The sequence below is a fragment of the Malus sylvestris genome, chromosome 1 (assembly GCF_916048215.2).
Source record: "Malus sylvestris chromosome 1, drMalSylv7.2, whole genome shotgun sequence".
NCBI classification, from domain to species: Eukaryota; Viridiplantae; Streptophyta; class Magnoliopsida; order Rosales; family Rosaceae; genus Malus; species Malus sylvestris.
Window position 1 is genome coordinate 12,055,003 of NC_062260.1, and position 15,164 is coordinate 12,070,166.

At 35.7% G+C, this 15,164-nt stretch overlaps 1 protein-coding gene across 2 annotated transcripts; it reads left to right on the top strand.

The window, feature by feature from the left end:
• Positions 1-6,988: 6,988 nt before the first annotated feature.
• LOC126604434 (auxin-responsive protein IAA9) lies at positions 6,989-12,019 on the top strand. 2 transcript variants are annotated; one of them, XM_050271999.1, is made up of 6 exons: positions 6,989-7,199; positions 8,792-9,455; positions 9,542-9,768; positions 9,878-10,019; positions 10,990-11,051; positions 11,712-12,019. In XM_050271999.1, exons 2-6 carry the CDS (start codon positions 8,803-8,805, stop codon positions 11,747-11,749), a joined length of 1,122 nt encoding a protein of 373 aa, XP_050127956.1. In that variant the 5' UTR covers positions 6,989-7,199; positions 8,792-8,802; the 3' UTR covers positions 11,750-12,019. The 2 variants fall into 2 exon arrangements, with proteins under 2 accessions (XP_050127956.1, XP_050128611.1); XM_050272654.1 differs by having other exon boundaries at positions 8,797-9,455.
• Positions 12,020-15,164: the final 3,145 nt, after the last annotated feature.

The window sequence follows — 15,164 nt, forward strand, 5'->3', positions numbered from 1 at the left end:
ATCATGATGTCGTGCATCATATTACACAACATGATTGTGGAGGATGAGCGAGATGACTATATTGATGGAGAGTCTGATGATGACCAAGATGATCCAAATAGGTCAATGAGGCTCGTGCAAAAATATATGATGGGCCTAATTTGCCTTTCGATCCAAGAATTGGTAATATCTTTTTAAATGAGTACATGAGGCGCCATAGGATGATACGTTCGCATGCCACAAACAAGTACCTACAACATGATCTTGTTGCACATCTTTGGGCCAAAAGAAGCATGGAGTAGGCGTTTAAATTTTATGTTGTTAAATGTTTTTTTTAATGTTGTTTAAGTTTCATGTTGTTTAAATTTGATTAACTCCCCCAAGTAGTACTAGGGTGGAGACTGCGTTGTTTAATGTTGTTTAATTTTGTTTAATGTTGTTTAATGGCTTAGGTAGTTATATGAAGAAAAAAAAGATTTTTTTTAAATAATAAAAATTTTCAAATTCAACAATAACCTAACGTCAGCTAACCGTTGCTAGCTGGCGTCATGCTGATGCTAATTAGCCGTTGGGTTTGTAATTATGGGCGGGGCCGGCGCTGGCTGGCTCATTTGGGCCAGCCGGTTGGCCTGATTTGGTGGTTTTGGCCCGGTGGGGCTCACGAGCTCTTTAGCCTAACCCTCGGTTGAAGACAGTTTTCATGTCATTTTTAGCTATTTTTAACCCTATAGCCTTTTGACTGGGTCAGTTGGAGATGACCTAATACTACAACACATGTCCTCTCTTGTATCTTGAAAATGAATAGGGGTTTAATACTTCCAAAGAAGGTGAAAATAAAAATTTATTTAAATATAAACAAATCAAATCCTATTTCGATTGGATAAAAAATGATGTAATTAATGTGTAATATGTTGTAGTATTATCATTAAGTAAGGGCATTTGAATTACTTATGTAGAAAGAATTTATGTTCACAAGTGCTTCCCTTAGAAAGCGCTTTGACTACAAGTGCTTCCCTTAGAAAGCGCTTTGACTAAAAACGTTGGAACTTTTATTAAAACGCTTCATAGAAACAAATTGAAAGTGCTTCTTGATCTAGTAGGTGTTTCTTCAGAAAACCCTTTAGATGAAAAGGGAATTTGATTGTTGTTGGGTGGTCATGTAACTTACTCGCCAAGATGCAAAAGTGGGATCTGTAAAACTTGGGCCTCAATCTTTGAGGTGTGTAAACCGGATTTGGACTGGGGTGTGAAACTTTAGGCCTACAGTTTTACATCCAATTTTATTTTTCTTTAATGTGAGCTAAGTCGAGGTTTCATATTCCGAGCGGTGAACCTGGAAATGGGGACTCGAAAATTGAATCCTGAGCCAAATCAAGATAAAACTCGCCCGTAGTCACAATTTTTTAATACAAGTGCGCGATATTCTACATTAAATGAGGGGGAGAGTTTGAACACAAGACGCAGTAGGTTAAAAAGGAAGACTCTAACTACAAGAGCAATCCATCACTTTGCAATAACCACTAATAATAATTGTACATATTAAGGTGAGTAAAGCCTTATTAATGGGTAAAGCGGTGAATATGTAATATATTTAGTCACCTCATTGGCCACTAATTGGTTTTGTTAAATTTCATTAGGTACAATAAGTTTTATTGGCTATTGTCAATTTGTTTTATAGTGACCATTAGGTTCGAGGTTTGAGGTTCAAGTTCTATTCTTGTGCCGAAGATTGAGAGCTTGAACTCTGATTATTCAATGTAGAGTTCAAACCTTAAGTCATGACATCAGAAGCCGGTCGAGTCTCTGGATTGACGAATGTTCTAATCTAACATTCACCAAAACATACATAGTTGGTAGTACAAAAATGATCCTTATGAACTAACAAACATAAACTAGATCAAAAATTAATCCACCCAATCTTAAACAAAAATCCAATCCAATCCAATTAGATGAGGCGAGTGAGAAGAGAAGAGAGCACAAAGCTCCTATTGCATTAGTTCACTAGGAAATGCAGACAAGGGCCACAAGGCCTACAGGCACGTACAATTTCTCCATACCAATAAGCAATGAACATGTTTTTGTCCTTTTCACAAACAGTAACAGTACCCCATGTTTGCGTAATTAAACAGCACCTACATATAGCCATTGCAGAGCCTATATACTAGTGCATGCAGAAACAACCATTAATACACCGCAGCAACACAAATACACTAAAAAATAAAATTCAAGAAATTCAAGAATAAAAGGGCAAAGAGATCATAATGAATAATTGAATGGCATCAAACGAGTTCACTCGTTTAGTAGCATTTCAGATTAATAATGTATTATTATATAAGAAAAAGTTTACACGAAAAAATGTATTATTCAAATCATGACTTACACAAAACAAACAAATTCATCGGCATCGTAATGTTCTATTCTAATAATTTAGGATAGTAAACTATACGTAATAATTCATTATTAGAACAGAACGTCAAGCAATAAACCGGTTTGGTATATGCCCTCGTTGAAATGGTAGGCAAATGCAAAGAAGCAGAGCAGTAGTAGTAGGTGCAGGTGACGTGGGGAGTGATGTTAGGGTGATGATGGACAATATTTTGTGGCATGCACAAAACATGAATGCTTGTGCCCCCAAGCGTGCGAAAGCACTCCTGCCAGTTTCATGATGCTACTCCGACCAAGTTTCACCACCAGCATTTTCATTATTTTAATCTTAATTTTTTAATTTAGGCGTCTATAAACAATAATTTAATTTGGTAAAACAATAAACAATTAATTATTGAAGGGTATTTATGGAAAGAGAAATATGATGGAGGAGGGAGGTTAGATGTCTTGCTCACCACCCGGCAAACAGACGTCAACTGCCGTTTTCTTGTCCCCCCTACCACACTTCCTACCCCTGTTTTTCTCTGTCCCCCTCTCCCGCTTCCTAATCTTAATCCCTACCCTCTTCCGTGTTTGTTTCAGTGTTTAATTTTTTTCAATTTTTCTTAATTAGTTGGTTTAACGATACTTAATTTCATTTACTTGGTCAAAAGAAATTTAGTCTTGATTTACACGGCTGTGATGCTCACTACAAGGAGTAAACAAGTATTTTTTTAATTGATTATCATTAGTGTTACGGTTTAGTAATCTTTTTCACTTATTAGATGTCTTATAATGAGCTTGTAACTATTATTATTATGACTAACTCACTTTATAGTCAACCCAAACTCAACAATGTAAACTATCGCGTATAAATTCAGGTTGAAAAAGTGAAGTCCACCGTTTTTATTGGATTTTTGAAGCAACCAGTTTATATCTGTTTGATTAGCAATACAATAGTCTACCCATCACCAAGTATATAATTCATACCAAACTAGTTAATAATTAATATCAAGTTATCAAATCACATTCCTGGTTTGATGCCTGAGTTTACTCTTCTGAATATGATAGACTTGTCCGCACTTGTTATGTTTTTACTTTGTCTCTTTTAGGTTGGCTATAAATTATACTATTCCATAAAATATAGTATTCAAACCCAATTTATATTAAAATTTCAAATATCATCAACATTTTAAGATTCTAGAAACACTGCATTTTTCTTTGTAACTTTTCTACAATTCACCGGAGTATTGCTCTCTAGTAGTAGAAATACTTGGAAAGAAGGGGGAATGCAGCCTAGACAAGGAAGTTTCTCCTTCCTCACATTATTATTTACCTAAAATTTTGTGGTTTTCAAATTTTTTTATAATAATTTTTTTTTCATCTGACTCTCATACATAATACATAAAGTGAGATTTTTGTGACACTTTTATACGTCTATTAAGCTTTCCGTCAGAACTACAGATAACTTGTGATGTGACACTCATGTTGACAAGTGACTGGGTGCCACGTGTTAATCTGGCCCACATGGAAATTTTAAAATTTTAAAATTTAGATGCAAAACCCATCCACGTAGGTTCAAAGATCAACAACCCTAGGGTCATCGACAGACTCGGTCCCCTGCCACAACCCAGACCAGCTACCAACCCAGGGAAGGAACAAAAAGCCTTAGAGGGATAAGAAGGTATAGGAGACTCAGGGGGCTTCCAAGATGCATGTCTCGGTAGACAGTATGTTGAATCCATGGAAATGCCACATACCCTTTCCTGAGCTTTCCAACTTCAAAGAGATGATGGAAACTTATGAATAAGGGTTTCTAATGGTGCCTGACTCCACTCAGGACCCTTTTATCATGCAACTTCTTAAATAAGTGAACAAACTAAAAATTGAGCGTCAGGCCATGATACCTGACTGGAATATGCCAAGGCTTGACCTTTTGACAAGGAAGATCCTTGGCACCCCTCTACAAGGAGAAACAAAACAGAAGATGAGCCAGATAATGGGAGGGAAGATCTAATTTAGCATATTCATCTCTTTGAATCCACCATGGTGTACCAAAGAAATAGTGATGAGGATCGATGACTCATTTTCCCCTCCACTTTCTTAAGTGGAGGTGGAGCTCTCAATTGATATTGTCATCTTCAACATGATACGGTGGATTCCTTTGCTTAGCTAAGGAGACTTTTCGTGGCTCAACACATCTTCCAAGTTGATCGCTTACACTTTGCTGATGATTTGTACACCATTTTTCAGAAGCCAAATGAGTCATTGCATGGGTATGTGGGTCATTTCAGCCATGAGTATTCTTTTTGTGTAGAGACAAATGATAAAACAGCTCTTAGGGCTTTCACAGTAGGCATGCATGAATGTTTCTCTAAGTACATGAACAATGCTAACACTTGGAATACTTACTATAAGGTGATGATACAAGCTTACAATCATGCATTTGCCGAGGCAAAGACATATCAAAGGAACCCCTACCCTATCAACAAGTGGGGAGTGGAAGTCAAATTCTACTAGGTGAGAAAATTTTGACTATTCAGACACCTATTACATCTTATCCTGCCCCACTTAGCAACCCATTAGGTCACCAAACTTATTCATCCATTGGCAAGAGGAATGATTTTTACTCTCAATAAGCTCATTACAACAAGAAGGATAAATGTTTGTATCAAGACAATCAGGGGTGAACATACCTTCAACTATTATGACTCTAGGGGTCAAGTCTCGCTCTTTCAAAGTAGGGGACATATTATTGAAGGAAAGACTACATGGTGACAAAGACTCAGATGGTGAAACATTCACAATTATAAATGAGCATACAGACTGCATATGTTTTGACCTGCAACTGTTCATTGTACTTTGTAACACGTCTTTCAAAAAATATTTAATGAAGAGGCAATTCAGACAACTTCGTCTAACTCTTTTATGTTCCTAACACTAGAATGCTTGATCTCACAAGAAAAGTAGCAATATGTGCAACATTTTCATCTTCAATTATGTTTGTTGTGTGAGTTTAGTATTTTTTTTTCATATGTATACTCAATAATTATTTTTAATGCATTCGATATTATTTATACTAAGGGGTGCGGGAGTGAGCTAAACTTCACAATGGGCAAACCATAGTCATTTGGTTCATATTCTCCTTTGACGAGAATCGAACCTAAAACTTCTACGTACAGATGAAAACGAATATCACTAGATCGTAGTAATAAGTGGCGCATACACAATAAAATCAATAACTTTGAGAAAATTCATTACGATATTCTGAAAAAGGACAATGACCTTGACACGGAAAAATATGATCGTCAGTTCGTCAGAAAAATTGGCCGATCGGAAAACGTGGTAGAATTGAGTTGTAATCCTATAATTATTTTAAATTATAGTGTATTCATAAATTGCTTTGGTTTTCTTTTCCATTGGTACTTTTTTTTTAATTGATAATTTAAAACAAAAGATCTTAAAATAAAGTTTTATGATCATAATTTAAAAAATTAATAAGGTTTAGATGTTAAAATGGTCCTATGTTTTACCCTTACGACCGATTACATGTTTCAAATTGATAAAAAAAGAAAGAAAAAAGTAAGGGAAAAAAAAAAAAAAAATTCAACAACAAAAAAATTGAAACCCTTCCGCCTCTACCCTTAATCCCAGCCACCACCATGAGTCACCCCGTAACCATCCATCCGATATCTCTTTTGGAAAAAAATTCCATCGAATTCCGCATTATTTCTTTAGTGATACGTCGACGTTCTGTTGCTGTCCATCTTCTGCTCTCCTGCGCCAGTGTTGACCGCATACAACTCCGCGTCATATCCGCATCCACCATCTTCGTAGCATTGATCTGCATCCCTTCTCCTCCTTTGTGGATCTCCCTTCCCACTGCAGTCTGCACGTTCGTGGTTAGAGATGCTGTTATGTTACGTTATGTTATGTTTATTTAAATTTTACATTAAGCTTTCCATATTTCTTAAATAAATTTAAAATGAAATATTTAACAGTAAATTAACGGAATTGACTATATTGGCTAACGATTTGAAACTCGATAATCAAATCGGCCAAAATAAAGAGACGGAAACTAAAATTGACCCAACAGGTAAAATGCACAAACCATTTTTAACATTTAAGCGAATTGACAAAGCAATAAACAATAACGTAACGAGTAGTTATAGCAAAACGGAGAACGTCTTTGCGCCAGGGATCAGGATCCTCTCCTGAGCAAATGGAGAGGATCCTCCTGATCGGGCTCATCGGGCCGTTCAAAATTTATCCAACGGTTACAAACAAGGGGCTCCACTAAAAGTTATAATAATTATAACCGTTGGATAACTTTTGAACGGTCCGATGGACCCGGTCAGAAGGATCCTCTCCATTTGCTCAGGAGAGGATCCTGATCCTTGCGCCAGAACTACATCTTTTCGCGGAACCAAAAATTGACGGCTCAGATTCAGTGAACAGAGTCAATCCGAGCCTTCAATCCTCTCCCCATTCCTGTCCCAGATCGGCGCCGTGCAAAACCAGCCGGTCCGTATTTTCGGAGACAAAGCATACATTAATATAATTACAAAACCCCACCTTTTAGCCGTATTTTCAGTTATACCCCTACTTTTTTCTTTTTCTTTTCAACAAAATATATTAATTATTTTGAGCTTCGAGTTCCTCGGCGAGCTCAGCCTAAAAAATACAGCTTTTGTTGCTTTCTGCCTAATGGAAGGGTCCTAAGCTCTCTCTCTCCTCTCTTCCTCTCCCCTCTTTCTCTGCTTTTACTTTGATGCTTTGTTTGCATTTTCTTTGAGAATTCAGAAAAAGGGTTCGTCGGTCTTCTCTTCCTTGTCTGATCCACACAAGTTCCCCAGGTGCGTGCTACCAATATTCCCATTTTTATTTTGTTTTCCTGCTAATTCAAAACTTTTGTTTTTACAGTCTTAATTAATATTTGTGTATAATTTAGTATATGATTTTGCAGCTGAGCTTTTTTCTCTTTTTTGACTTCTGGGTCGTTTTGTTCTGAGATCTTGATGCTCTGTATGTTTTGGGTTCGTTCTGAAAGCTCAGTGTTTTGTGATTTCTCTGTAACCTTGCCTCTCTCTCTGGTTTGATTTTTATTTATTTATTTTTGGGTTTTTTGTTTTTTCAGTTGCATATTGTTTTGTTCAATATTCGGAGTAAATTCCTGGAGCATTTCAGCTTAATTTGCTATCCTTTTTTTGGACTTTTATATATCGCAGTGGATCTGTACAATTTTCTTTTTAAAAGTTGTTTTAACATTTTTTTGCATTTTCTGTTTGGTTTCCTAGAAAATTTAGGGAGATGAGAAAAAGGAGATTATTTTTTTATTTTTTATTTTAATTTTTAAATGGTAAAGCTTAGCTCATGCAAGCAAAATGCTAAATACCCAGTTGACCTTTTTCCTTTCCAAGAAAGTATAAATACGGATTCACTTATCAATTTGTTTTTAACGTGCATTTGGTTTAGTTTCTGATGGAATCACATCATAAAGTAGCAAAATTTCCTATTAAGCTTGTGAGGTTGAACTTATGGAGGATACTTGTGTTTGTTCCAACCTTTCGTTGCCGGTGAATTTACTATTCCATTTTTGGTAGGATTTTCATGTCCTAGTTTCTTCTTGAGATTCCTTCAAACTTACAACTATCTTAAGCTGTTCATAACGTATTGTGTAATGGTTTGGGTTTGTTTGAATTTACCGAGTTTTTTTATACGAGCGGTATTTGGGGGAGGGAAAATCGAACCTAGGATCTCGGGTGCAAGGGTAAATGCTCTTAAGCGCTTGAGCTACAAACCCCCTGGCATCTGAACCTTTAGCTTGGACTATGGTGGCTTGTGGTTTGATCTGAAGCCATATAAATATATGTTCTCTGGTACATTGATTATATGTGCAGACCAGTGAGCACTTTCCCAATTTGGGGATTTTTTTTTCCTTCATGGATTTGATTGTATTTCGACTAATCTACATTTCCCAAATGGATCCTGTCAAATATTTCTATTTTTCCTTTAGATTATTCATATATATATCCTTTTGAGTTTCATTTCTCACTGGAAACTATTCTAGGAGAAGCTTGAATCTGTTCCGTTGGGATATTGATCTGTCTTGGTTTAATATGGTATACGTGTTACTGGTTTCTGGATAGCCACTGTTTGTTTTATCAGATAGTTTTGTAACTTTTGTCTTTTGAAAACCCCTTTATTCATGCTCACAATTATTTTGATGGGAAAATCATGATGAGAAAATTCATGATTCTCTGTTCATAAAAATTTCTAGGACTCACTCAATGTGAATTTAATTACCATTAGATGAGACAGTTAAACCTTAAACTAATGAAGCTTTCTCCATCTTGTGCTGTTGGGATTTTCATGTTTTGGTTTTGCTGGTAGTTTTACAAGCAATGAATCTGATAATTTGGTTCATATTGTTTCCCTATTGCAATAGTGTAGTTGCTAATGTCTCCACCACTATTGGGTGGTGAGGAGGAAGGGCAGAGCAATGGGTCTATGGTAGCTTTTTCACGCTCTATGGACTGCATCTCTCAAAACAGCTCTGGACTGAAAGAACGTAACTACCTAGGATTGTCAGATTGTTCTTCAGTCGACAGCTCCACAGTCTCGAACTTGTCAGAGGGGACTAAGAACAATCTGAACTTTAAGGCTACGGAGTTGAGGCTCGGCCTTCCTGGATCCCAATCACCAGAACGGGAACCTGATCTTTGCTTGTTGAACTCGGGGAAACTTGACGAGAAGCCACTGTTTCCTTTGCTTCCTTCAAAAGATGGAATCTGCTCCTCATCACAGAAGAATGGCAACAAAAGGGGCTTTGCTGACACTATGGATGGATTCTCAGAGGTGAAAAGTAATGCATATACTGAAGGAAATTGGATGTTTCATGCAGCTGGTTCTGATTCTGAATCTCCAGAATCTGTTGGACAAGGGAAGTTTCCTGTGAATTCAATCAATGTACTGCTATCATCCAGGCCTTCTGGGTGTCAGCCAACCATAACAAAAGAAGCACGCACTAAACAAGAACAATCTAATGCTACAAACGGAGGCAGCCATAACCCTTTGGGTGCTTCTAACAATGGAAGTGCCCCAGCTGCTAAGTAAGTTAGAATTTTAGATGGACGACTTTGAAGCTTTATATAAAATCTGTGGTTTGTTCGTAATTGTATCTACTTTTGGTTGGCAGGGCACAAGTTGTTGGATGGCCTCCAATTAGATCATTTAGGAAGAATTCTCTAGCCACTACATCAAAGAACAATGATGAAGTGAATGGAAAACCTGGTCCCGGTGGACTTTTTGTCAAGGTCAGCATGGATGGGGCTCCCTACCTGAGGAAGGTAGACCTGAGAACCTACTCTACATATCAAGATCTGTCTTCTGCTCTGGAAAAGATGTTCAGCTGTTTTACCATAGGTGAATTACTGCTCTACTTTATTTAATATTGATATCATATCTTTACATATAGAAATACATTCCATTTCTGCATGGACCCTATTTCCACACTTTTCTATTGTGATTTCAGGGCAATACGGGTCCCATGGAGCTCCGGGGAGGGAAAGACTGAGTGAGAGTAAGCTGAGAGATCTTCTTCACGGATCAGAATATGTGCTTACATATGAGGACAAGGATGGTGACTGGATGCTTGTTGGGGATGTCCCATGGGAGTAAGTTCTAATATTCCTGTATTTTTCTGATTGATTTCCACAGGGAGAATTTTTTAAACTGTTATAGTGCATAAACATTGTTTCATTATTTCCCAAAGTTGAAGCCTTTTGTTTGTACAACATATATTTTGAAGTAAAATGACCCTTCTTACACAAACAACAGTAAAAGTTTGATGTATCGTGGTACAGTTTACATGTATGGGTTATAAGCGGGGAACATTAGGATTCCCCCATCAATGAGAGGGAGGACTTCCCTTATGGAGGGTGATACTTTTTATTTTTTATTTTTAATGAACAGTAATAAAAAAATAAAAAATAAATTATGAGAAGGGTGAGAGTTTTATTAATGAAATGCTTCATTACTCCATTGTCAGGAGGGCGATACTGTATTGTAAACTTGCAAGAAACTAGAGATCTTAATCGTCTGAGGGACTGGATGGTCTGGAATCTAAATTAATCTACATTTAGTCCTTAATCTCCAATTCATCGACTAAAGCTTATGTTGACAGGAACAACAAAATTTGTGAAAGCATACATGAATCTTGTTTACAAACATATAAAGTTTTGAGGCCCAGTTGAACCCTTGCATAAACTATTTAATTTACACTTTATTTTCCACATTTATTTTTAGTATTTCTTCTAAAATAAAGTACAAAAAGATGATAACTTGTAGAATTAAAATTAAAGTATTTCAAATGCTAAACTGACTCATAAACTTTTGAAAATGTGATAGCCTTGTTCAGGAATATGCTGAATTAAGTTCTTCTGTTCATTTCTATTTATAGAAGTTTTATGGATGCAATATTTTCAATAGTTTTCAGTATATTAAGAGCATATCATGAGTTTGCTCTTATAGCCGAAAGAGGAAGAGTAAAACGTGAAACAACAAAAGTAGTTCACTATGACGTTGAATATTCTAAATCCTATGGTCCATGATGCTCATCTCGTATATTCGGATTTTTTTTTACAGGATGTTTATTGACACATGCAAGAGGTTGAAGATAATGAAGGGCTCCGATGCCATTGGTTTAGGTTTGTCTTTCTACTTTGGCGATGACTACTCTTAATTTGTACTGATTGTGTTTAACAATAATCTTATGATTTGTTACCAATATTAGTTCCGCAAGAGTGTTTACGTCAGATGGATATTTGGGAAAATAAAAACACTTATAAAAGATAAAATGGGAGATTTATGAGGCACTGAACGAAATGGGTGAATTTTGTAGACAAGTGAGTTTCCTATTTACTTCAGTAGGTGTGATGGCAGTGCAACCTCTTAATTGACTTGAACTTAAAGCAAATTTATGACAATCTATGTGGCCCCTCGGAGTCCTAATGAAACAATCTAACAAGTTAAGTTGGTATGTTGACATGAACTATTTTCTAGTTCAGCTCATAGCATAAAAACTGCGGTATCTGTGGGATGTAGAATGATTGAATGCGATGGTTTCAGTTTTCATGCTTTGTTGCCATGCGCTTCATTTAGCCTTACCAGAAGACGCCCGCATTTTTTTGTTCTAGTTTTATACGGATCTGCTGTGCATAATTGTAATGTCTTAAAATTCTAGATTACTACTGGTTTCAGTTTATAGTTTTACGAGATAAACGTTTGATCTTTTCACCTTTTGATTTAAATGATGAATTGTACTCTTATCCCATCTTATCCTGTTTGTTAATTTGTTCCATATATAGCTCCTAGGGCCATGGAGAAATCCAAGAACCGGAACTAGCCAGTGGGTGATATCAAAGTGAACATCTGAGCTGTGGGGAAAGAGGAGTGAGCTGCAAAAGTCGAAACTTGGAAAGAACGCTGGCTGGATGGTAGCATCACGTCGAGTAACTTGTCTTGTTGATGTTTTGATGTTTGAGTCGGGTCGTGTCAAGTCTGTTTATTATAAAACATCTTAAAACTGGTTAAGACTGTTAGCAATTTGTGGAGTTGATTAATGTTATAGCCAATTTAGTTGAAGTTTAATTTGATGAATTTGTGATGCTGATAATTCTTCGCTGCATATCCACCTTTTTGTTTCAGTAAGGATAATTAGTCCTGTTCTTCATTCATTCGGGCCGGACATAACTGCGCTTTTGACATTGCACGGCCCGACCCAGTAAACTCAGATTTACATATAAAACTTGGTCAAATGTCATGCATAAATATTTATGCTCAAACATCACGTGTTTTAAGTTTTCATAACCTGCAGAATGGATTTACAACCGACCGACTCCGTCTTGTTGGATTCTCTTCCTCTCTGCGCCTTGACGACCGCCCCATGTGGTGGCCTGTTATATAAAATTGGTGGACGACATTGTTCAAGGTGATAACTTAGACAGCATTGGATATATATTAACTGAACAAACAGTGTCTGTCTTGTGTTAATATTTGGTTTCATTTGTCGTGTTGGTTAAATAGGATTTAGCTCCAGGTGACAGATATCATGTTTTGTTTTTACCACCATTAACTTCTAGTAACTTAATTAGTTTCTTAAACAGTTTTTAATCCCCGATTCGTGTTCAAATGTGAAATTCGACAGAAATTGTTTGTCCCTTGGATCAGAAGGATTATCTGACATAATTTTGCACTCAGAAATTTGTTATTTTTATGATGTTTTTCCTTGTCTTTTTCTCTTGTATTTCTTTTGGACTGGTGGGATTCAGGGCTAAGTTGGTATTCTCATGCATTTGAAAAAACCTACTTTTGATCCGTTGCAATAATAATAGGTTTAGAATAAAGTTGATGAGTATTTGGTAAACTCGAGTTATAACAATGCTTATAGCAAAAAATACAATGTCTGACCACTGTTCACTCGTGTTTTGGGATAAAAAGCTAGTTTTTGAAAGCAGCTATTTTGCTGCTTCCATTTTTCAGCTCTCTCTCACCGTAATTTTTCAATTAGTGAGCTTTTACTCTATTACCAAATACAATTTTGAGCTTAATTTTTTTTTTTTTTTTTTCGCTCTTGTTTTTTTTTTTTTTTTTAAAAGAGTGCTATTAAAATTACTTCGTCTTATTTTCTCACCAACCCACCATTTAATTAAAATATTAATCACATATTTACCCATTTAGCAAAAAGACTTTTAAATCAATGTTTATATATTTGTTATAATTTTAATTAAATAAACTAAAGCAGAATAAAGAAAAACTAAAACTTACCAAAATAAAAATAAATCCATCGACAAGCACCACCCCATTCTCCCTTTCAATTCTAGTACTACCACCTCCAACCCCTCTTCCTCTTCCTCTTCCTCCTAGACGAACAACAACGGCCACCAGTCACGTGCAGAATGGAGATGCAACAAATGAGGTATCCATGGAAGAGGACGATGACAACCCAAATCCTTATTGGAATGAATCGATTTGGAGCAACCTGTCTCTTTATTTGAGGGAGCAATATCCCCCGTGCTTCTCTCTCTTCCTCTCCTTCCTATTTCTCTCTCTTTGTCCCCCGTGCTTTTGTCTTCCTCCCCCTCCCGTTTCTCTCTTTTTGCAAAGGAGATGCCGCCAAGCAGGTGTCAAAGGTTTGGGTTTTTGATGTGGAGGTGTTTATGAGGCTAGGGAGGTGCGGTGTTGCAATTAAGGAAGGATGACGTGTGTTTTAGAAAATGTATTAATATTATTTTTTGAAAAAGAAAAAGAGAGGTTATTTTAGGAATAATGGTGGTTGGAGAAATAACATTTTAACTTTTTAATTTTTATGGTAGGTGGGACATAATGTGGGTGTAAAAATAGGATAATAGGGTAGATCTATAAGCACTCTAAAAAAATATAAGCAATACCAAACTGACAATAAGAAAAATATATTTGAACTCGATTCTTTAAAATGGTAACAATTTTCACACTATATTTTCTGCTTCTACAATTCTCCCCTTATTCCTTGATTCTTCTATAATTTATTCATGAAAAGAGTAGTGCTAGCTGAAAAAAGAGAGTGCGAAATTCATTTTCTTTGGTTGGTTTTCTGAGGGGACTCGAACTTCATATTTGAAATTATAGGATGATTTTCATGTACTCAAGAAAAATATATTGTGGCAAAGACAAACCCATTGTTCAAAATTCACTTAAGTCAAAATGGTATCGTATATTAAGGTCCAATTACAACAATATGTACCAATTAGATAATACGAATTTTATACAAGATTTAATCATGGTAAAGATTCATTAGACTTTACATACTATTAACAAAATTGCATATATTGAAGCCAAAAGTAGAGTTTGCGCTTGCGGACTGCTTTGTTAAAATTTGTATGATTCAAGTGAATCTATAAGATAAAGCGCATATTTTCACATGGCTGGATAGATATATTGACTTTTGATGCAGCACAAGCAAATCCTTCACCTTTCTTTTCTTGTGGCAGAAGATCAATGTTTAGTAGATTTGCTAATAAAGTATACAGTATGATCCATCTTCTTAAGTGGAATCAATAATAATTCAAGATTTAATGGCTATATATGTATGTCAACAATTAAAATTAAAAAAAAAACATTTTCTTAAATAAAATAAAAATGCATTATCATAAATTAAGCTTTATTTGTCATTATATGTGATGTGACAATTATCTCAACTTTAATTAATGAACCTTTTGACTTTTTTCCTGTGAAATGTTGATTATTTTGGATGGCAAAACTATTAGCCTTGTGATCTTGAATTATTGGGGATTTAAGCCTAATTTAATTTAATTTAATTTAAGTATTGTGAGGTCAGTGAATTAGTTAGTGTTAAGCATAATAATGACATTGCATTTTAATAATATAAATTCCAAACTAATATTTTGATTGGAGTTGGATTTGTTAATTTGTAGATTCCATCAATCATCATGTTACTTTTGATTTCAATCATATGAAGTGGGTGGCTATGATGCTGCTTCTGACTAATCACTTGATTAAGTTGAATTTTTTTGTCATTGTCTTCCCATTATCCATCTATTAAGGAGAGTGGGACTTAATTAGTGTGACAAATTAAGGCAAAGAGAGTTCAACAAGGCTGTGGTATTTGATTTGTAGTACAAGCTTAAACTAGCACTTCTCTTTAGTGGTAACGCTTTAAGGATATCCAATACCTAATTATCTCAAGGGTGATTACAATGAATCTTATTGTATATCAAATCAAACTAATAATTTGAATTTTGTTAAGTGGACATCAGAAACGT